Source organism: Papio anubis, chromosome 18 (assembly GCF_008728515.1).
Source record: "Papio anubis isolate 15944 chromosome 18, Panubis1.0, whole genome shotgun sequence".
NCBI classification, from domain to species: Eukaryota; Metazoa; Chordata; class Mammalia; order Primates; family Cercopithecidae; genus Papio; species Papio anubis.
Genome location: NC_044993.1, coordinates 55637906 through 55659605, shown reverse-complemented (window position 1 = coordinate 55659605; position 21700 = coordinate 55637906). Strand labels below are relative to the sequence as shown.

At 44.8% G+C, this 21700-nt stretch overlaps 1 protein-coding gene and 1 non-coding gene across 4 annotated transcripts in view; both read left to right on the top strand.

The window, feature by feature from the left end:
* The window catches only part of TMC5 (transmembrane channel like 5), a 97949-nt gene extending 79161 nt beyond the window's left edge, over nucleotides 1-18788 (top strand). For all 3 annotated transcript variants that reach the window (XM_017953224.3, XM_003916608.5, XM_003916609.4), the window contains 9 exons: nucleotides 1247-1344; nucleotides 3493-3588; nucleotides 7666-7741; nucleotides 7916-8049; nucleotides 10740-10913; nucleotides 12579-12657; nucleotides 14688-14792; nucleotides 17497-17539; nucleotides 18289-18788. In XM_017953224.3, the coding sequence (XP_017808713.1) occupies nucleotides 1247-1344; nucleotides 3493-3588; nucleotides 7666-7741; nucleotides 7916-8049; nucleotides 10740-10913; nucleotides 12579-12657; nucleotides 14688-14792; nucleotides 17497-17539; nucleotides 18289-18335 (852 nt within the window). In that variant the 3' untranslated portion in view covers nucleotides 18336-18788. The remainder of the gene's footprint in view (nucleotides 1-1246; nucleotides 1345-3492; nucleotides 3589-7665; nucleotides 7742-7915; nucleotides 8050-10739; nucleotides 10914-12578; nucleotides 12658-14687; nucleotides 14793-17496; nucleotides 17540-18288) is intronic.
* A 190-nt stretch (nucleotides 18789-18978) lies between these two features.
* Nucleotides 18979-19118, top strand: LOC116271403. Its single transcript, XR_004179958.1, has one exon. It is a non-coding gene; the product is annotated as a U4 spliceosomal RNA (small nuclear RNA).
* The last annotated feature ends 2582 nt before the right edge of the window (nucleotides 19119-21700 follow it).

Genomic DNA, 21700 nt, shown 5'->3' with positions numbered 1-21700 from the left:
TGTGCCTTTACATTACACAGTAATCCTTAGCTGATGGTCATCATGAGCCCTCAGATACCCAGGATGCCCTGGGGTTGGAAGTAGAGTCAGGGAATCAGGAGCCTCTCTTTATTTCTCTGTCACCCATTATTCCTGGGCTCTAAAATAGCTCTGCTGTGTCTAGACTCAAACCATTTCACATGAACATGGCACCCTCAACTTCTCTCCGTAATTGTCGAAGAGAATCAAAATCAGCCCTGCAAGTTAGTATGCTTATAGCAGTTACCATATTCTTCTTCCATGCATTCATCCATTCATGCATCCATCCATCATCCCTCTATCATTCATTTATCCATCCATGCATCTATACATCCATCCATGTATTCATCTGTCCATCCATGTATCCATCTATCCATCCATTCATCCATCCATCCATCCACTTATCCATTTATCCATCCATGTATGTAGCCATCCATCCATTAATCCATATATATATTTATCTATTCATTCATGCATTAATCCATCCATTTATCTAACCATCCATCCATTTATTCATCCATGTATTCATTCATGCATGCATCCATCTATCAGTTCATGTATTCATCCAGCCATCTATTCATCCATCCATCTGTATCTCCATCTGTCCATTTGCCCATCCATCATTCATCCATCTTTGGGCCATGTACCCAAAAGTTTCCTCTCCTCCAGCCAAATCTAAAAGCTCCCAGTCTATCAGCTGATAGCACTGACTTCCTGCAGAAGTTCCTAGCCACTACTTTCATAAACTGACTAATCTGAGCTTCCAGTTTACACTAGCCTACTAAACCTCTAGGCCACTTTCTTAATCAAGCAGACATTAATTGATTTTTTGTAAGGTCAATAAGCAAAAAGAGTGAAGGCATTCTTAGCCATTGGCACTTCCTGCTCTCTTGAAGAAACTGATTACCCTTGGCTGAGAAATGGGATCCAGAGGGGATAGGGCAGGGATGAAAAGTTTTACGGGGAGAGATCACGAACTGGGAAAGTTTGGGTATGTGTGGAAGGCAAGCTTTAAACAGGGGAAGAAGGAAACCCAAAAGAGAACAACACCCTTGAAAACAAACTCAGCTGCATATTTTCAGAGTGGATCTACTTTTCTGAGTACACAAGGACTTGGTCAAACCCAACCATTAGCTATGTCCTAATGGGTACATACAGCCAGGAACAGAGGAGAATTGGGCTGAGGCCACAGCCCCTTCCCACATCCGGACTCTTGTTTGCCTTCCAGTGTTGGGAAACTCTCATTGGCCAGGACATCTACCGTCTCCTTCTGATGGATTTTGTGTTCTCTTTAGCCGATTCCTTCCTGGGAGAGTTTCTGAGGAGGTAAATATTTGTCATTCTTAAGTAATTAGTGCCCGATGCTGTAACCAGAACCTGATTCCTGGCTGAGTGGGACGTACAGGTCCCTGACATACTCAAAGCGCGCATTGTTCCAAGTCTGCCTGTTGTCCTTGGGGATACTGTTCACTTCTAAATTAGCTAAAATTTCACCTTAACCTGACAGTTCTGTTGTCATAGTTCACTTGGTTCAGTTGACCTTTTACAACCTTTTGAAAACAAATTCTAGAAATAAAAGACAAACTGAGCCATTTGAAATCTTATCCAGCCGAGGGCAGTGGCTCACGCCTATAATCCCAGCACTTTGGGAGACTGAGGCAGGAGGATCACTTGAGACCAGGAGTTTGAGACTAGCCTGGGCAAAATAGGAAGATTCTGTCTCAAAAAAAAAAAAAAAAAAAAGAAGAAGGAGGCAAAGAAAGAAAAGAAGAAAAAGAAATCTGGGCCAGGTGTGGTGGCTCAAGCCTGTAATCCCAGCACTTTGGGAGGCCGAGACAGGCGGATCACGAGGTCAGGAGATCAAGACCATCCTGGCTAACACAGTGAAACCCTGTCTCTACTAAAAAAACAAAAAAATACAAAAAACTAGCCGGGCGAGGTGGCGGGCACCTGTAGTCCCAGCTACTCGGGAGGTGGAGGCAGGAGAATGGCATAAACCCAGGAGGCGGAGCTTGCAGTGAGCCAAGATCCGGCCACTGCACTCCAGCCTGGGTGACAGAGCGAGACTCCGTCTCAAAAAAAAAAAAAAGAAATCTTATCCACTATAGATTATTTTAATATTCTAGTATATATTCCTCCAGATTTTTCTATGCACACATTGTTCTGTGTGTGTCTTTACTATATAATACTACATAATTTTCAAAAGCAAAAATGGAGTCACACTGCAACATATTGTAGAATATGCTTTTATTGATCTGCCACTATGCCTTGACATCTGTCCATGTCAGCACATGTAGATTTTTCTCATTGTTTTAATTGAATTGATGTACTAATTTTATATTAGATACAATATATACAGAATTGAGGCACTGTCATTGTCCCATGTCTGGTTTTTTAAATTTAGTAATTCTTTTTTTTAATAATATGATGAGCCTCTCATTCCTTATAGACATTTATGTATTTCTGCAAGCTGCTCTAGTAACAAGATGGTCCGACCATCAGATAAGATGGTCTGATGTTGATTATTTTATCAGTGGGTAGATTCAATGCCAAATTTCCTCATTCATTTTTGCCAAAATATGCTTTTATTTTAGCCTCTGTTGAGGGCCTGGACATAAAGGTGAAAAGGTTTGGCCGGGTGCAATGACTCATGCCTGTAATCCCGACACTTTGGGAGGCCAAGGCGGGTGAATCAGCTGAGGTCAGGAGTTCAAGAGAAGCCTGGCCAATGTGGTGAAACCCCATCTCTACTAAAAATACAAAAATTAGCCGAGTGTGGTGGTGCGTGCCTGTAATCCCAACTACTTGGGAGGCTGAGGCAGGAGAATCGCTTGAACCCGGGAGGTGGAGGTTGCAGTGAGCTGAGATTGCGCCACTACACTCCACGCTGGGTGACATAGCAAGACTCCATCTCAAAAAAAAAAGAAAAGTGAAAAGGTTTTTTTTTGACAGAACTCTTTTTTTTAATTGGCAACTCCTCTTTATGAATAAATTAATATGGAACCAAGTTTCCCCAGAGTCAATGGAAACTTGATTTCCTTCTTGTGGATTTAGAACACAGGGAAACATAATTAATTTGATAGCAGCAACCAAAAATGTAAAAATGTTTATTTGAGTTGAGAGGTGCTGAGTTTATCCGGTTCATGAAAAAAGAAGCTTTAATTAGCAAAGAGGGGTATAAGATAATAGTGGAATAATTTAAATGTTCAGGGTAACAAATGTTATCTAGAACTTTTTAAACCACTTTAGCAGTACCCCCACTTGACTGCATTGTGTTAAATTAGTTTTCCCTCAATCCCTTCAATTACTTCTTCAAAAACATGCTTATAGATTTAGAACGGTTGAAAAAGTTTCAAGGAAACTTATGACTTTATTTTAAGCTGGTGAGGGTCTCTTTTGATTGTCCTAGTCTGTGGGGGATCTTCTGAAAGTGGGAGTTATGGTTTGGGTACTAAACTCAGTATGTTTTCACAGGATCATTGGGATGCAGCTGATCACAAGTCTTGGCCTTCCGGAGTTTGACATTGCCAGGAACGTTCTAGAACTGATCTATGCACAAACTCTGGTGTGGTAAGTTTTGTTACTCAGCAAAATGCCCAGTGGTTCCCACATGACTGTGGAGTTGGTGTTTTGGTGGCAAAGTCCCAGAATCTGTTGTTTTTAAAGCTGCATGGGTGATACCCCATCTAGCCAGTCTGAGAACCATGAATTTAGCATTTAGACTACCATTTTCCTTTATGAGAGCTTAAGGACTTCAGACAAGAATCAGCATAGAGCAGGGATCCCAACCTGGAGGCCTGGAGGCCACCTATAGGTGTGAGTCACCATGCTCAGCCTATTCATTTATTTTTGAGACAGGGTCTCACTCTGTTGCTCAGGCTGGAGTGCAGTGGCATGATCATGGCTCACTGCAGCCTCAACCTCCTGAGCTCAAGCAATCTTCCTGCCTTACTTTTCCTTATTTATTTTAACATGATGCAGTTAATGCCGGAATTCTGTATGGTGAATCACATTCCCAGGTTCCATCTGATGGGGTGTTGCTAATTTGAAAGTATTGGATTTGGAACAGGATAAACTGAATTCTGAGGCTGACTCTGCCACTCATGGAGATCACTGTGCTTATCTGAGCCTCAGACTCATCTGTAAATGCATATAAGAATGTCTGCCTTTAAGGCCAGGTGTGGTGGCTCAAGCCTGTAATCCTAGTACTTGGGGAGGCTGAGGCGGGCGGATCACCTAAGGTCAGGAGTTCAAGACCAGCCTGACCAACATAGTGAAACCCCATCTCTACTAAAAATACAAAATTAGCCGTGAATGGTGGCACATGCCTGTAATCCCAGCTACTCGGGAGACTGAGACACAAGAATCGCTTGAACCCGGGAGGCGGAGGTTGCAGTGAGCCAAGACTGTGCCATGGTACTCCAGCCTGGGCAACAAGAGTGAAACTCTGTCTCAAAAAAAAAAAAAAAAAAAAAAAAAGGCCAGGAGCGGTGGCTCATGCCTGTAATCCCAGCACTTTGGGAGGCCGGATCACCTGAGGCCAGGAGTTCGAGGCCAACCTGGCCAACATGGCAAAACCCCATCTCTACTAAAATACACACAAAAAATTAGCTGGGCGTGGTTGCGGGTGCCTGTAATCCCAGTTACTCGGGAGGCTGAGGCAGGAGAATCGTTTGAACCTGGGAGGTAGAGGCTGCGGTGAACAGAGATCATGCCATTGTACTCCAGCCTGGGTGACAAGAATGAAACTTTGTCTCATAAAAAAAAAAAAAAAAAAGAAAGAAAAAAGAAAAGAAAAAAGAATAGCTGCCTTTGAATCATGTTGAGGATTAAATGCCATGGTAGATGAAAACTGCTTTGCAAACACCAATATGTCATACAACAGGAGAGTGTTTTATTTTCTGACTCTTTAAAGTTGCCGTGGGTGATTTGACTGTCTGCAAATAACTCAAAGTTAATGAGTTTATTTTTTAGACACAGTGAGGACCTTTCTTTGGTAGTTTAATAAGTAATGTGTTTGCATGCTGCTAGATCACCTGCTGGCAATTTGGCAGTTTACAAAATCCTTTCTTCCACATTATTTCAACTAGGACGCCATTGGGCAAGTTACTAAAACTCTCTCTAAACCTTAGTTTTCTAATCTTTAAATGGTAGAGATACCTACTCACAGTGTTTTCGTGGTGATTAAATAGGCATGGTGGCTCACACCTGTAACCCCAGAACTTTGGGAGGCCGAGGTGAGCAGATCACTTGAGGTCAGGAGTTCGAGACCAGCCTGGCCAACATGGTGAAACCCTGACTCTACTAAAAAATACAAATTAGCTGGCTGTGGTAGCAGATGCCTATAATCTCAGCTACTAGAGAAGCTGAGGCAGGAGAATCACTTGAACCAGGGAGGCGGAGGTTGTAGTCAGCTGAGATCATGCCACTGCACTCCAGCCTGGGAGACAGAGCAACATTCCGTCTCAAAAAGAAAAAAAAAGAAATTACTATTATGACTTCTGGGCCTTTGAGATTTTTGTTGCTAAATCATGAATAAGCACAATCAAAAACACATATCTTTTCTTTTTTCCATGGTTATTACAGTTCTAACCTTTGCGGGTTTTAGGAGAATATTGCCTTTGATGATGAGTTTTACAAGAAGATAATATAATGACAGAAAAGGATATATGTTAGGGACAGTGATAGAGATGAAGTGAGGAACACGTTTTCCAAGTTTTAGTCTATTGTACACCACCAGCCTGCCTATTTTTCAATATAGTGATGTTTCACCTTTACTATTATCTACTTAATTTTTTTTATTATTTGCCTTTTTTTTTTTTTTACTCAAATACATTTTTTTTAATGTCATGGTAGATGATAACTGCTTTTCATCAGCCTCCCAAAGTGCTGGGATAACAGGAGTGAGCCACCATGCCCATTTGTTCCTCTCAAAAATCTCTGTGAGTAGGTACTAGTATGTCCACCATTTAAAGATTAGAAAACTAAGGTTTAGAGAGAGTTTAAGTAACTTGCCCAATGGCATCCTAGTTGAAATGATGTGGAAGAAAGGCCTTTGTAAATGGCCAGACTGCTTTTCCCAACATCGGCAGTCTTCCTGGGGTCAGTCAGACTCTAGATGTCAAAACATCAGTTTTGTATTTTCAGTAGAGACGGGGGTTTTGCCATGTTGGCCAGGCTGGTTTCGAACTCCTGACCTCAGGTGATCTGCCCGCTTCAGTCTCCAAAAGTGATGGGATTACAGGCGTGAGCCACCGTGCCTGGCCTCTCACATACATTTTTAAGGGAGTCTTTATTTACACTCATAAATGGAAAACCAGTGCCATTTGATAGAAATCACAAATAACTAGAAAAATAAAAGCAATCCCATTCCAAAATGTGACTAAATTCTAGCGAGATGTTACTGTTTGCCAAGGCTGTCAGCCCAAAGCCTACTCCTTTTTTGTTAAAAAATGGGAGATTGGCATGTGTTAGGAGTTACAGCATTCTAGAACCACACTGAGATTTTCTCCTTTTGTTGCTCACGAGCACTGCAGGAGAGTTGGAAAGGGAATGCCTTTCTCATTTGGAACTCAGTGCTGTTCAATGCCTTGTCCCTATAGAACCTCAGAACTTGAATACCATGGGGGAGGAAGAAAAAGGTGGGGAAAGCATAGGGTATGCCCTAAATTTGGGACACGCTAGCTTAGGGCATGCTGAATACCATCTGTTGGTTTAGCAGGTGGATGGGTGATTTCTCTATAAAATCTCCTTTTCAGAGCTGGGAAGAAGGCAGCTGAGGATACTGGGTATGGTGGGAATCTGCCTCATTTGCTGGGATGGAAGCAGGCCCCCTCTGTATTAGTTGGCTGGAGCTACCATAACAAAGTCCCACACACTGAGTGGCTTAAACAACAGCAATTTCATATCTCACAGTTCTGGAGGCCAGAGGGCCAAGATCAAGATGCCGGTGGGGTTGGTTTCTTCTGAGGGTCATAAGGGAGGGATCTGTCTCAAGCCTCTTTCCTTGGTTTATAGACGGCCATCTTCTCCCCATGTGTTTACATGGTCTTCGTTTCTCTGTGTGTCTATGTCCTACTCTCTTCTTTTTTTGTTGTTGAGATGGAGTCTTGCTCTGTTGCCCAGGCTGGAGCGCAATGGCACAATCTCAGCTCACTGCAACCTCCGCCTCCCAGGTTCAAGCGATTCTCCTGCCTCAGCTTCTCAAGTAGCTGAGATTACAAGCATGCGCCATCATGCCTGGCTAATTTTTGTATTTTTAGTAGAGATGGGGTTTCACCATGTTGGCCAGGCTGGTCTCGAACTCCTGACCTCAGGTGATTCACCCGCCTTGGCCTCCCAAAGTTCTGGGATTACAGGCGTGAGCCAGCATTCCTGGCCTCCTAATCTCTTCTTTTAGGGTCACCAGTTGTACTGGATTAGGGTCTCCTACTGTGATCTCGTTCTACCTTAAGCACCTCTCCAAGGCCCTGTCTCCAAATACAGTCATGTTCTGAGATATTGGGGGTTAAGGCCTCAATATATGGATTTTGGGGACACACAATCCAGGCCACAACATCCTCTTTCTCTTCCTTCCAAGCATCCCAGATTCACCTCGACTCCTTTTGTCTCCCCCGGCCTCTGACACTCACCCTCTCTCCCTCACAGGATTGGAATCTTCTTCTGCCCCCTGCTGCCCCTTATCCAAATGATTATGCTTTTCATCATGTTCTACGCCAAAAACGTGAGTCAGTCCGACGTTGCCATCAGTTAGCTTTGTTCAGTCGCCTGTGACCTGGTGGCGCTTAAAGCTGGGGAAGGGGGCTCTGCAAAGGTCTCAGGAAGCTGGGCCTGGCTGGGGTCCCTCTGCTGCTGCTCTGGCTGCAGATGGGAGGTGGCTGCCTCTCTCTCTCTTCAGATCAGCCTGATGATGAATTTCCAGCCTCCGAGCAAAGCCTGGCGGGCCTCACAGATGATGACTTTCTTCATCCTCTTGCTCTTTTTCCCATCCTTCACCGGGGTCTTGTGCACCCTGGCCATCACCATCTGGAGGTAGGAGAAGGTGGCCTTGGGGGAGGTAGGAGAAGGTGGCCTTGGGGGAGGTTTTAGAGACTGGGTGGATGGGTGTGTGTTTTAAAATGTAGGTTTTATTATAATTCAGGTGTGGTGAGGCCAGGTGCAGTGGCTCACGCCTATAATCCCAGCACTATGGGAGGCCGAAGCAGGTGGATCACTTGAGGCCAGGAGTTCAAGATGAGCCTGGCCAACATGGTGAACTCGTCTCTACTAAAAATACAAAAATTAGCCAGGCGTGGTGGTGCATGCCTGTAATCCCAGCTGCTCAGGAGGCTGAGGCAGGAGAATCGCTTGAACCCGGGAGGTGGAGGTTGCAGTGAGCCGAGATTGCACCATTGCGCTCTAGCCTGGGCGACAGAGTGAGACTCTGTCTCAATAAATAAATAAATAAATAAATAAATAAATAAATAATCTAGGTGTGGTGAAGCCCAACAGGTCAGGAATGACCACCACTAGAAAGATAGTTTATTACTCACAGTTCCTGAGAAGGGGAGGCACTCTGTGCCACAAAGGACCACAGAGGGAAGCATCGGGGTAGGTCAGGAGGCAGAGGGAGTGAGGGGAAATGTGGGCTAGAGCCTTTCTTGTGGTTTTCTATGGTAAGGAATGGGCAAGGCAGAGGAAGCAGGTTTAGGGTTGGCTGGTTTGTCAGTAGGCTATGGGATGTGGATCTGCCCTGAGTTGTTTGGCACTTGGCCCTGGGGTGACTAGGGCAGGGGAGTGGTGGCCCAGATGTGAGAGCCTGATAAAGGGGGCAGTTGGGGGTGTGGGATCTGGATCGGTTGGTTTGCATTTGAAAGGTGGGCTTTGTAAGCTAGCCCAAGGAAGGGCAGCTAGCCCAGGGAGCTGGAATCAGTAAGACCCCAGATGTTAAAACATCAGAATAAAAAGACATGCTTAATACAGTGTCTAACCTAAGTTCCCTGGCTAACCAACAGACACTAAAAGCCAGGGAGGGAATACATCCTCATTTGATCACCACCCATCTGACAGCCATAGTCAGGAGTAGCTTTCTCACTTCTGCCAAGAACTGAAGCTTCCCAGAATGGGGAGATGCCCCCGCACCCTGTTCCTCCACATCCGGAACAGAACTTCATCTAAATTAACAGAAAGGCAGGATGGACCCGGCTCCTCCCACCTCTACAACCCCACCTCCCTTTGGCTCCACTGTACCCTACCCCACCGCCCTCACCCCATTCCTGGAAGCCAGCAAGCCCCTCCCAACATGGGCAGAGTCCTCTGAGTGAAGTCCTCTCCCCACTCCCTTTGCTTGGCTGCCTCCTCTCCACCCTCTGATTCTCAGCTCCAAGGTCCTCTCCAAGATCTGACCTTCACAGCCCTCCTTGTCTGCTCTCAGTTCCCCACTGCTTCTCTCTCTCGGGCCTGAGTTTCTTTCCTTCATTCCATCATTCATAATCAGGAATGCCTCTGTGTGAGTCTTTGTTTAATTGTTACTCAACGATTGTCCATTTTTCCCACCAGAACGTAAGCCCAATAGGGCAGGAACTTGCTTAATGTGAAGTCCCCAGAGCCTGACTAGAATAGTGCTTAACAGAATAAACCATGGTTGATGAACAAGGGAGATGATTTTTAGGACACCCGTGAAACTGGGGCCCTCAGTTCCTTACTCCACAACATTCTTGCTCCTCTTGGCGTATCCACTCTCTTCTCTCTCTTCCTCACCAGTTCCTTGTTGCCCTATAGTTTCTGCTCATTCCTCCATAGCTAACAGGCTTCCCTCTTTATGCTTCTTCATTCAGTTTCTTTCTTTGAGACAGTGCCTTGCTCTGTCACCCAGGCTGGAGTGCAGCGGCCCAATCATAGCTCAAACTCCTGGGCTCAAGTGATTCTCCCACTTCAGCCTCCGAAGTAGCTGGGACTATAGGCACACATCACCATGCCTGGCTAATTATTATTATTATTATTATTATTTAGAAATGGGGGTCTCACTATGTTGCCTAGGCTGGTCTTGAACTCTTGGCCTCAAGTGATCCTCCTGCCTTGGCCTCTCAAAGTGCTGGAATTGCAGGCGAGCCACCATACTTGGCTTTAATTCAAGTTCTTTTTTAGACAGCGTCTTGCTCTGTTGCCCAGTCTGCAGTACAGTGGCGTGATCACAGCTCACTATAGCTTCAACCTCCTGGGCTCAAGCGATCCTCCCACCTCAGCCTCCTATGTAGCCAGGACCACAGGCATGTGCTGCCATGCCCAGCTAATTCTTTATTTTTTTGTAGAGATGGAGTCTCACTATGTTGCCCAGGCTGGTCTTGAACTTCTGGGCTCAAACAATCCTCCCATCTTGGCTTCCCAAACTGTTGGGATTAGAGGCATGAGCCATAGTGCCTGGCCTTAATTCAAGTTCTTAAGAAAAAGAGTCTGACTGCCCCCATTCATATCATTGAGCCAAGTTACTGCAGAAGTCACTGCCTGGCCTTTGGATTGGCTGCTGTTGGGTGAGGTGATCCCTCTGATCTGAGAGCCGGTCCTTGGAGTGCAGGTCACCCCAGCAAGGCTGTGAGCAAGAGGGTTTCTTTGGGAAGCAGGTGTGAGTGGATCAGGCAAGACTTGATGTTTTCAGGCCCAGAGCCCAGAAAGGACACCCTGATTCTAAAATAACCATCCCTGAGTCTTGTGCTAGAGATGTTCTTCCATCTTTGTTTGACCAGATTGAAGCCTTCAGCTGACTGTGGTCCTTTTCGAGGTCTGCCTTTCTTCATTCACTCCATCTACAGCTGGATCGACACCCTGAGTACACGGCCTGGCTACCTGTGGGTTGTCTGGATCTATCGGAACCTCATTGGAAGCGTGCACTTCTTTTTCATCCTCACCCTCATTGTGCTGTGAGTGTGGTATCTGGGGAATCTCACAGGGAAAGCCAGGAGCTCTCGGGGGAAACAGCAGTGGGGATGTTTGGTTGGAAAGCAAATGGCTGTAGTATAGCTCAGTGTTCTGGGTGACTCTTCCCTTCCTTCCTTCCTTCCTTCCTTCTTCCCTTCCTTCCTTGCTTTCCTTCCTTTTCTTCTTTTCTTTTCTCTTCTCTTCCCTTCCCCTTCCTCCTTCCCTCCGTCACTCTCTCTTTCTCCCTTCCCCTTCCTTTCCGTTCCTTTCCCTTCCCTTTCTGTTCCTTTACATTCTCTTTTCTTTTCTTTCTTTCTCTTTCTTTCTTTCTTTTTCTTTCTTTCTTTCTCTCTCTCTCTTCCTTCCTTCCTTTCTTTCTCTCTTTTTGTTTCTTTCTTCCTCTCTCTCTCTCTCCCTTTCTTGCTTTCTTGCTTTCTCTTTCTCCTTCTTTCCCCCTTCCCTTCCCTTCCCTTCCTTCTCTTTCTTTCCTTTCTCTTTTGGTTGAGATGGGGTCATGATCTATCACCCAGGCTGGACTGCAGCGGCATGGTCATGGCTTGCTGCAACCTCAACCTTTTCAGGCTCAAGCAATCCTCCCACCTCAGCCCCCAAGTAGCTGGGATTGCAGGTGTGTACCACTACACTTGGCGAATTTTTAAATTTTTTTGAGAGATGGGGTCTCCGTGTGTTGTCCAGGCTGGTCTCAAACTCCTGGCCTCGAGTTATCCTCCTGCCTCAGCCTCTCAAAGTGTTGGGATTACAGGTGTTAGCCACCTTGCCCGATCTTGCTTTGATAGTTTTTTTAAAAGTTATTTAGCCTGCTGCAGTGGCTTGTGCCTGTAGTCTGAGCTTCTTGGGAAGTTGAGATGGGAGGATTGCTTGAGCCCAGGAGTTTGAGGCTGATCTCTGTGTTCTCTGATCGTGCCACTGCACTCCAGCCTGGGCAACAGAGCAAGACCTCTTCTCTGGGGGAAGGGGGGAAAGATTATATACTATCTTCTTGGCTTAGGGAATTTATTTATTTATTTATTTATTTATTTTTGAGACAGAGTCTCACTCTGTCGCCCAGGCTGGAATGCAGTGGTGCGATCTCAGCACACAGCAAGCTCTGCCTCGCGGGTTCATGCCATTCTCCTGCCTCAGCCTCCTGAGTAGCTGAGACTGCAGGCACCCACCACCATGCTCGGTTAATCCTTTTGTATTTTTAGTAGAGACAGGGTTTCACTGTGTTAGCCAGGATGGTCTCGATCTCCTGACTGCAAGTGATCCACCTGCCTTGGCCTCCCAAAGTGCTGGGATTACAGGCATGAGCCACCATGCCCCGTCGTCTTAGGGATTTTTTAAAACTTGTTCTATTAAGAAAGCAATACCTGCTGTTCTCCTTTTAAGGAGATGACATGCCCAGAGATGCTAAATTAATTGGTCTGAAGAGGGGCTGTGGCATGGGCTTATTTCCCCCTTCCAGGTGATTCCATGAGCAACCAGGTTGAGAACCATTGTTCCAATGTATTTAAACTATAACTCACCCTGACATGAGTTTTCAAAAACACATTTGGGCCCAAATCCATCTGCAGCACAGATTCCAGTTCCTTTGCATCCAGTGGAAATTTGGAGCCTGCAAAACATTGGCAAAAGTGCCTGTCATTCTTTCTTTTCTCCTTTTCCAGAATCATCACCTATCTTTACTGGCAGATCACAGAGGGAAGGAAGATTATGATCAGGCTGCTCCATGAGCAGATCATTAATGTAAGTCCCCTTGCATCCCTCTGATGTCCACCGTCACCCTTTTTAAATGCTGTATAAGGGACACTTTCAAACATCCTCCAAAATAAAGAGAATACTACAATGAACTCTCATATCCCTGCCGTCCAGCCTTAACAACCATCAATGTTTTTATATTCTTATTTCATCTACACTTTCTCTTCCCAGCAAATCCTTTATTTTTATTCTTAGGATTTATTTATTTTAATTATTATTATTATGAGACAAAGTTTTGCTCTTATTGCCCAGGCTGGAGTGCAGAGGCGCAATCTCAGCTCACTGCAATTTCCACCTCCAGGGTTCAAGCGATTCTCCTGCCCCAGCCTCCCAAGTAGGTGGGATTACAGGTGCCCGCCACTACGCCCAGCTAATTTATGTATTTTTATTGGAGACAAAGTTTCACCATATTGGCCAGACTGGTCTCGAACTGTTGACCTCAGGTGATCCACCCGCCTCCCAAAGTGCTGGGATTACAGACGTGAGCCACCACACCCAGCCGTATTTTATTTTTTTAGAGGTGGGGGTCTTGCTATGTTGCCCTGGTTGGATTCAAATTCCTGGACTCCTGACTCAGCCTCCGGAGTAACTGAGATTACAGGCAAATGCCACTCTACTTGGCTCCCCGGATTATTTTAAAGCAAATCTTAGGCTTTATATTATTTTTTATATATTAAAACTTTTATATACATCTCTATGAGATAAAGACTTTTATTTTATCTATTTATTTTGAGACACAGTTTCACTCTTGTTGCCCAGGTTGGAGTGCAGTGGAGCGATCTTGGCTCACTGCAGCCTCTGCCTCCTGGGTTCAAGCGATTCTTGTGCCTCCGCCTCCCGTATAGCTGGAATTGCAGGCACATGCCACCACACCCGGCTAATTTTGTATTTTTAGTAGAGATGGGATTTCTCCATGTTGGTTAGGCTGGTCTCAAACTTCCAACCTCAGGTGATCCACTCGCCTCAGCATCCCAAAGTGCTGGGATTACAAGCGTGAGCCATGACACCCAGCCGAGATAAAGACTTTTAAAAAAACATAACTACAATATCATCATCATACTTAAAAAGAAAAAACTTACCAATAATTTATTATTATCATCTTATATCCAATGTTTACATTTCCCCAGTTGTCCCTTTGAGTGTCTTTTTATACTAGAACTGTACAATTCAGGATCTGAAAAAGGGGTACATGTTGCATTTGGTTGATGTGCCTTTGTTTCTTTCTTTTTTTTTTTGTTTTTTTTGAGACGGAATCTCACTGTGTCTCCCAGGCTGGAAGGCAGTGGCATGATTTTGGCTCACTGCAACCTCTGCCTCTCAGGTTCAAGTGATTCTCCTGCCTCAGCCTTCTTAGTAGTTGGGATTACAGGTGTGTGCCACCATGCCCAGCTAATTTTTGTATTTTTAGTAGAGATGAGGTTTCACCATGTTAACTAGACTGGTCTCAAACTCCTGACCTCAAGTGATCCACCCACCTCGGCCTCCCAAAGTGCTGGGATTACAGGCGTGAGCCACCGCGCCCAGCCGAAATGCCTAACTTTCTTTTACTCTATAACCATTTACCACCTCCCCTCCCCACTTCCTCTTTTTATTCTTAAAGAATGTAGGTCATCTGTTTCATATTTTCCATACCCTACATAAATCTTTTTGTTTGTTTGTTTTGACAAGGAGTCTCGCTCTGGGGCACATGCCTATGGGGGATACTGGAAACCATTTTTCCTGGCTATTGAGACCTGGCATGTAAGTTGCTTCCAGCAGCCGACTTCTGAAGGCTACTTTCTCAAGCCTGTTAGGGGAGTTGCTTTAGAGGAGAATATTACAGTGCAGGAAGGCTCTGGGGGATAATTTGGTTTTACTGTGAAATGTTTCTTTTCTTTCACCAAAAGATGGCAGCAACCTCCATCCAACTTCTAGGACCCTACCTGCCTGAAAATCGACGTTCTTCCCATCAGTTGCTTTCTCAATTCCATACCATCATTCATTCATGTTTTTGTTTATTTTGTTTTCCTTCTTGGTAGGAAGGCAAAGATAAAATGTTCCTGATAGAAAAGTTGATCAAGCTGCAGGATATGGAGAAGAAAGCAAACCCTAGCTCACTCGTTCTGGAAAGGAGAGAGGTGGAGGTGAGGTTGGAGACTGCCTTGGGGACCCCTGGGACACGAACTTGCCTCCATGTAAAAGGCGCATCAGAGAACTACAGACCAAGCTCTTGGGATCACGGAAGGGCCCTTCACTCTTTGTCTAAGTATTTCTGTGGTTTTTACTTAAAAAGTAATATTCATGGCCGGGCGCGGTGGCTCACACCTGTAATCCCAGCACTTTGGGAGGCCTAGGCTGGTGGATCACGTGGTCGGGAGTTTGAGACCAGCCTGGCCAATATGGTGAAACCCCGTCTCTACTAAAAATACGAAAATTAGCTGGGCGTGGCCGCATGCGCCTGTAGCCTCAGCTACTCAGGAGGCTGAGGCAGAAGAATCGCTTGAACCCAGGAGGCGGAGGTTGCGGTGAGCCTAAAGAAAAGTAATATTCATTTATTCAGCACTTTTCATGCCTGTACTTTTTCTAGGTGCTGGGGTTACGGTGAGCAAAACAAAGCCCCTGCCCTCATGGAACTTGCACGTTTATTTTTCACAACCCCGATAATACAGAAGTAGATCCCACTGATATGAAAAGGGCCCTGAAATCTCATCTCACTATGAATACTTCCGTGTCTAGTCTTGCAAATCTATTTCCCTAGGCATCTGCAAACATACCTGTATCTACCAACACTTTACTTGTTTATTACAAAAGTGAGGCTATATTATACAAATAGTATCATAACTTCCCTCCCCCGCAGCCCACCACTTAATACTATATCTTGGACGATGTTTAATTCTTTTTTTTTTTTTTTGTGAGACAGAGTCTCGCTCTGTTGCCCAGGCTGGAGTGCAGAGGCCGGATCTCAGCTCACTGCAAGCTCCTCCTCCCGGGTTCATGCCATTCTCCTGCCTCAGCCTCCCAAGTAGCTGGGACTACAGGCGCCCACCACCTTGCCCGGCTAGTTTTTTGTATTTTTTTAGGAGAGACGGGGTTTCACCGTGGTAGCCAGGATGGTCTTGATCTCCTGACCTCGTGATCCGCCCGTCTCGGCCTCCCAAAGTGCTGGGATTACAGGCTTGAGCCACCGCGCCCGGCCCGGACGATGTTTAATTCTGTACATATTTGGATATTTGGGTTGTTTCTATGTTTTTAAATACTCAAAACAGTAGGTAATGAAATATTTTGTTACAATTATTTTTTGTGCGGTTATAATCGCAGCTACTCAGGAGGCTGAGGTGGGAGGGGAGGACTGCTTGAGGCCAGGAGTTTAAGACCAACAAAGCGAAACCCCATCCCTTAAAAATTTTTAATAATTAGACATGGTGGCTCACAACTATAGCCTCAGCTACTCAGGAAGCTGAGGTGAGAGGATTGCTCAAACCCAGTGAGGCTGAGTGAGGCTACAGTGAGCTATGATCCCATCACCGCACTCCAGCTTGGGAGACAGAACAAGACCCTGTCTCTTAAAAAAATTACCCTGGGCGCAGTGGCTCCCTCCTGTAATCCCCAGCACTTTGGGAGGCCAAGGCGGGCATATCACTTGAGGTCAGGGGTTCAAGACCAGCCCGGCAAACATGGCGAAACCCATCTCTACTAAAAATATAAAAAACAAAAACAAACAAACAAGAAAACTGAGCTGGGTGTCGTGGTGCACATCTGTAATCCCAGCTCCTTGGGAGGCTGAAGAACAGGAATCACTTGAACCCAGGAGGTGGAGGTTGCAGTGAGCCAAGGTCATGCCACTGCACTCCAGCCTAGGCAACAGAGCAAGACTCCATGTCAAAAAAAAAAAAAAAAAAAAAATTAAAAAGTATTTTTCTGAATATTTCTGCCACAAAGCATGTACATGACAATGTTAATAGATAGTGCTATATCATTCCCTTAAAAAGATTTAATCAATTTCATTCTTACCAAGAGAATATAAAGATACATGAAACCCTGCTCTAATTCCAAAGCCTTGCTTGCTTCCTGAGTGTCCTGAAAATACAGATGAACAGTAAATCCACCTTAATGCAAATGCCACTCATGTTGGAAATTGTGATCTTGACAGAAGTGACTGACATGTAATTTTCCATCTGTGCAAATTTATACTGTCAGCACAATTTGGGTAAGGGATCTAGAGGCCTAAAGGTAGATCCTCTGAAGGTGGGGACCATGTCTGTGCACTTGTCACCCCAGGTCCTAATTTATTACCTGGCATAATATGAATGCTCAGTGAATATCTATGGAATGGCCGGGCACGGTGGCTCATGCCTGTAATCCCAGCACTTTGGGAGGCTGTAGTGGACAGATCACTTGGGGTCAGGAGTTCGAGACCAGCCTGACCAACATGGTGAAACCCTGTCTCTACTAAAAAAAAAAAAAAAAAAAAAATAGCCGGGCGTGGTGGCAGACACCTATGATCCCAGCTACTCCAGAGGCTGAGGTGGGAAAATCGCTGGAACCTGGGAGGTGGAGGTTGCAGTGAGCTGAGATCATGCCATTCCACTCCAGCCTGGGAGACAAAGCAAGACTCTGTCAAAAAAAAAAAAAAAAAAAAAAAAGGATTATCTGTGGAATGAATGAATGGAATCACTCTCCCTAAAAAACAAAACATGTTCAATATTTCTATGGCAGAGACTTGGCCTTAATCTGTCATCCCTTAATTTTAAAATGGTGGAGGGCTCACAAATTGTGCCAACTATGCAACAAGACCCAGAATCTGCATTCTTCCTCCGTGACATGGCTGCCTGTTTTTTACTTTTTCAGCAACAAGACGCTTTGCATTTGGGGGAACGTGATAGCAGTCTTGGTGAGTAATTGAACTAGGACAGAATAAGACACTAATATATTTCTGGTGAAATATCCTAAGATAAGTGTAGAATTGCTCGTGTGTCCGTTACTTTTTCAGTTGCAAACTGGATCCAAACTGGCTTAAGCAAAATTCCAAGAATAATTCTTGCTTTAGGTCTAGCCTAATGCAGGAACTCACAATGTCACCAGAACCCGGTTTTTTTCAGTTCCGTTCTTACCCATGTTAGTTCCTTTTGCAATAGACTCTTCTTAATAAGTGCAAGACAGCTTTATCAACTTCTTATATCTTCTCAGAGTCAGTCTGGTGGGAAAGACTGAGGGACCCAGGATTCTCATGGTGTTTCATAGGATGTGACTGGGTGATGTCCCTGTCTATGAACCAATTGTTGTGGCTACAAAAATGTGGCAGTTCCCTTGGTCACATGATTTCATCTGTCGATACAGGTGGTACAACCATGAAGACCATAGGGACCGAGAGTAGGGAAGGGTGACTTCCCAAGGAAGATCTGGGGCCGATGCCAGGAGAGTGAATTCTGGGCAGGAAACAAACCCATTTATTTTTTGGGGATAGCATTTACTGATGACTTCCAGTGATGGGAGTTCAAGGGGGAAGATTATAGAAACTAAAAGGAGGCGGCAAGGAAGGCAAGAGAAGCTATGGGCTCTTGAAGGCCAAGTTGGTCTTTCCCTTGTAGAGATGGGGCAGAGTGTGCCTGCGTTAACTTCTCTTTCCTGTGTCCAACCTAGACTTGCGATTTAGAAGATCAGTTCAAGAAGGTAATCCAAGGGCCTGATGACTGTTTTGGTAACCAGACACCAATCAAATAAAGAGAGGAGATGAAAATGGAACAATTTCTTTCATGCCACCTGTGTCTTTAGGAACTGCCCAGAAGAAAATCCAAGCCTTTAGCCAGGAGTGGAAACTGACTACAATGTAAATATCAAAGTAAAATTGGGCATTCCTTGCTATTTTTTACACCTGGATTGCTGATTTTTCAAGACAAAATACTTGGGGTTTTCCAATAAAGATTGTTGTAATATTGAAATGAGCCCACAAAAACCTAGGAAGAGACAACTAGGGAATAATGTATTTTATCTTCAAGAAATGTGTGCATGATTGATTGGTTCTTAGAAATCTCTCCTGCCAGACTTCCCAGACCTGGCAAAGGTTTAGAAACTGTTGCTAAGAAAAGTGGTCCATCCTGAATAAACATGTAATCCTCAAGCAGGGATATGAAGCCTCTGAATTGTAGAACCTGCATTTATTTGTGACTTAGAACTAAAAACATCCCCCATGTCCCAAAGGTGGAATACAACCAGAGGTCTCATCTCTGAACTTTCTTGCGTATTGATTACATGAGTCTTTGGAGTCAGGGATGGAGGAGGTTCTGCCCCTATGAGGTGTTATACATGACCATCAAAGTCCTACATCAAACTAGCTTTGCACAGTGGCAGTACCGTAGCCAGTGAGGTTTATCCGAGACGTGATTATTGCTAATTGAAACTTTTCCCAATACCCCACTGTGATGACTTGAAATATAATCAGCACTGGCAATTTTTGACAGTCTCTACGGAGACTGGATAAGAAAAAAAAGAAAAGAAAAGAGAAGAAAAGAAATTAGCTGGGTGCAATGGCTTATGCCTGTAATCCCAGCACTTTGGGAGGCTGAGGCAAGCGGATCACTTATAGGTTCTCACTCATAGGTGGGAATTGAACAATGAGATCACTTGGACACAGGAAGGGGAACATCACACACGGGGTCCTATTGTGGGAAGGAAGGGGGGGAGGGATAGCATTAGGAGATATACCTAATGTAAATGATGAGTTAATGGGTGCAGCATTAATGTCAGGAGTTCAAGACCAGCCTGGCCAACATGGTGAAACCCCGTCTCTACTAAAAATACAAAAACTAGTTGGGCGTGGTGGTGCATGCTTATAATCCCAGCTACTTGGCAGGCTGAGGCAGAATTGCTTGAATCCGGGAGGCAGAGTTTGCAGTGAGGCAAGATTGTACCACTGTACTCCAGCCTGGGCAACAGAGTGAGACTCTGTCTCAAAAAAATAAAATAAAATAAAATAAATTAAAAGTTTTATTCAAACCAAATATGAAACTGGTGGTTGATGTGTGGAATGTGTGTGTGTGCGCATATGTAATGAATACGTGTGTGTATAATTTTTTTGCAGATTTGCCAAATGATTCACAAGCCATGTGGCTTTTATTTTTTTATTTTTTTATTTTAAGTTCTAGGGTACATATGCACAACGTGCAGGTTTGTTACATATGTATACATGTGCCATGTTGGTGTGCTGCACCCATTAACTCGTCATTTACATTAGGTATATCTCCTAATGCTATCCCTCCCCCACTTCCTCCCCACAATAGGACCCTTCCTGTGTGATGTTCCCCTTCCTGTGTCCAAGTGATCTCATTGTTCAATTCCCACCTATGAGTGAGAACAGTGGCTGTTCTTCACACTGAAGGGTCCAGCTGAAAGGTGCAATTACTCAGGGGAGAGGAGCCTCCTCTTAAGTAATCACTGTCATAAAACCTAATTGGAACTGAATTTAGAAAGCATTTAAGATACATTCGAAACACAAGCACCCAACCAGTGCTGTCATTTATTCCCTTTTTTTTATTTTTAAGAGATGAGTCCGGGCTGTGTTGCCAGGTTTGACTCAAACTCCTAGGTCAAGCAGTCTTCCCACTTCAGCCTGCCAAGTAGCTGGGACTACAGGCACACGCCACTGCACTTGACCACACACTTTTTCATTCACTTATTTTTTTCATTAATTCACTTCATCGAAGGAATTAATTTCTTTTGGTGTCATCTTTGGTAATAGTTGTATGTAGTGTTCATCCATCCATCCATTCAACAAATATCGACCAAATGTTAGTGGTGAACAAGATGGTGAACAATTCCTGGTGCTGCCTGTCTAGCAGGTTTAGACATGAATTAAATACTTAAGCAATAATTAATTACAGTTGCAGTAGATGCTCTGAAGAAGCACAGGGACTAAGGGAGACTTGTCTGTGGGGTCAGTGCAGGCAGCCCATGGAAGTGATGTTGGAAGTGATTTTATTCCCTTTGGGGTCATCTTCGTGCTGTTTGTGCTTTTTTCTTTGCTTTTTTTTTTTTTTTTTTTTTTTGAGATGGAGTTGGAGTCTCCCTCTGTCTCCCAGGCTGGAGTGCAGTGGCGCAATCTTGGCTCACTGCAACCTCCCCCTCCTGGGTTCAAGCTATTCTCCTGCCTCAGCCTCCTGAGTAGCTGGGATTACAGGCGTGTGCTACCAGGCCCGGCTAATTTTTGTATTTTTAGTAGAGATGGGGTTTCGCCATGTTGGCCAGGCTGGTGTCGAACTCCTGACCTGAGGTGATCCGCTCGCTTCGGCCTCCCAAAGTGTTGGGATTACAGGCATGAGCCACCGCGCCCGGCCACTGCCTGGGCTTCTACAATGAAATCTGAACTCTCTCTGAAAGCATCACTTTTGCTCATTCACCACATGCTAAGTGCTTCCATCTGGAATGCTTCTCCTTTCACATCCATCCCGTGTCTCCACTTCAGTGCAGTCCTGCTTCTCCTGGAGGTGTACATGCATTAGATTACAGGCTCATGCCTGTAATCCCCACACTTTGGGAGGCCAAGGTGGGTGGATCACCTGAGGTCAGGGGTTCGAGACCAGCCTGGCCAACATGGTAAGAACCCATCTCTACTAAAAATGCAAAAATTAGCCAGGCGTGGTGGCACGCGCCTGTAATTCCAGCTACTCGGGAGGCTGAGGCATGAGAATTGCTTGAACCCGGGAGGCAGAGGTTGCAGTGAGCCAAGATTGTACCACTGCACTTCAGCCTGAATAAAAAAAGTACTGTACCTGGAAAGCATTTTAAACAGTCTAGGACATGATAGGCAGTCAGTACATGTTAATTAGCAAGGATTTTACATGCATTCTTTCATTTAATCACCACCACCACAAGAATACTACCCCTATTTTACAAATAAATTAAGTAACTTACCCAAGGTCATACAGCTGGTAAGTTGCTGATTAGGAATGCAGACTTGGCTTTCACTGATTCCAAATCCTGTAATTAACCCTATACTAAGTCTGCCAAGGAAGTGCTTAATAGTAGTTATTAACACCTTATTTCATCATTCAAATTC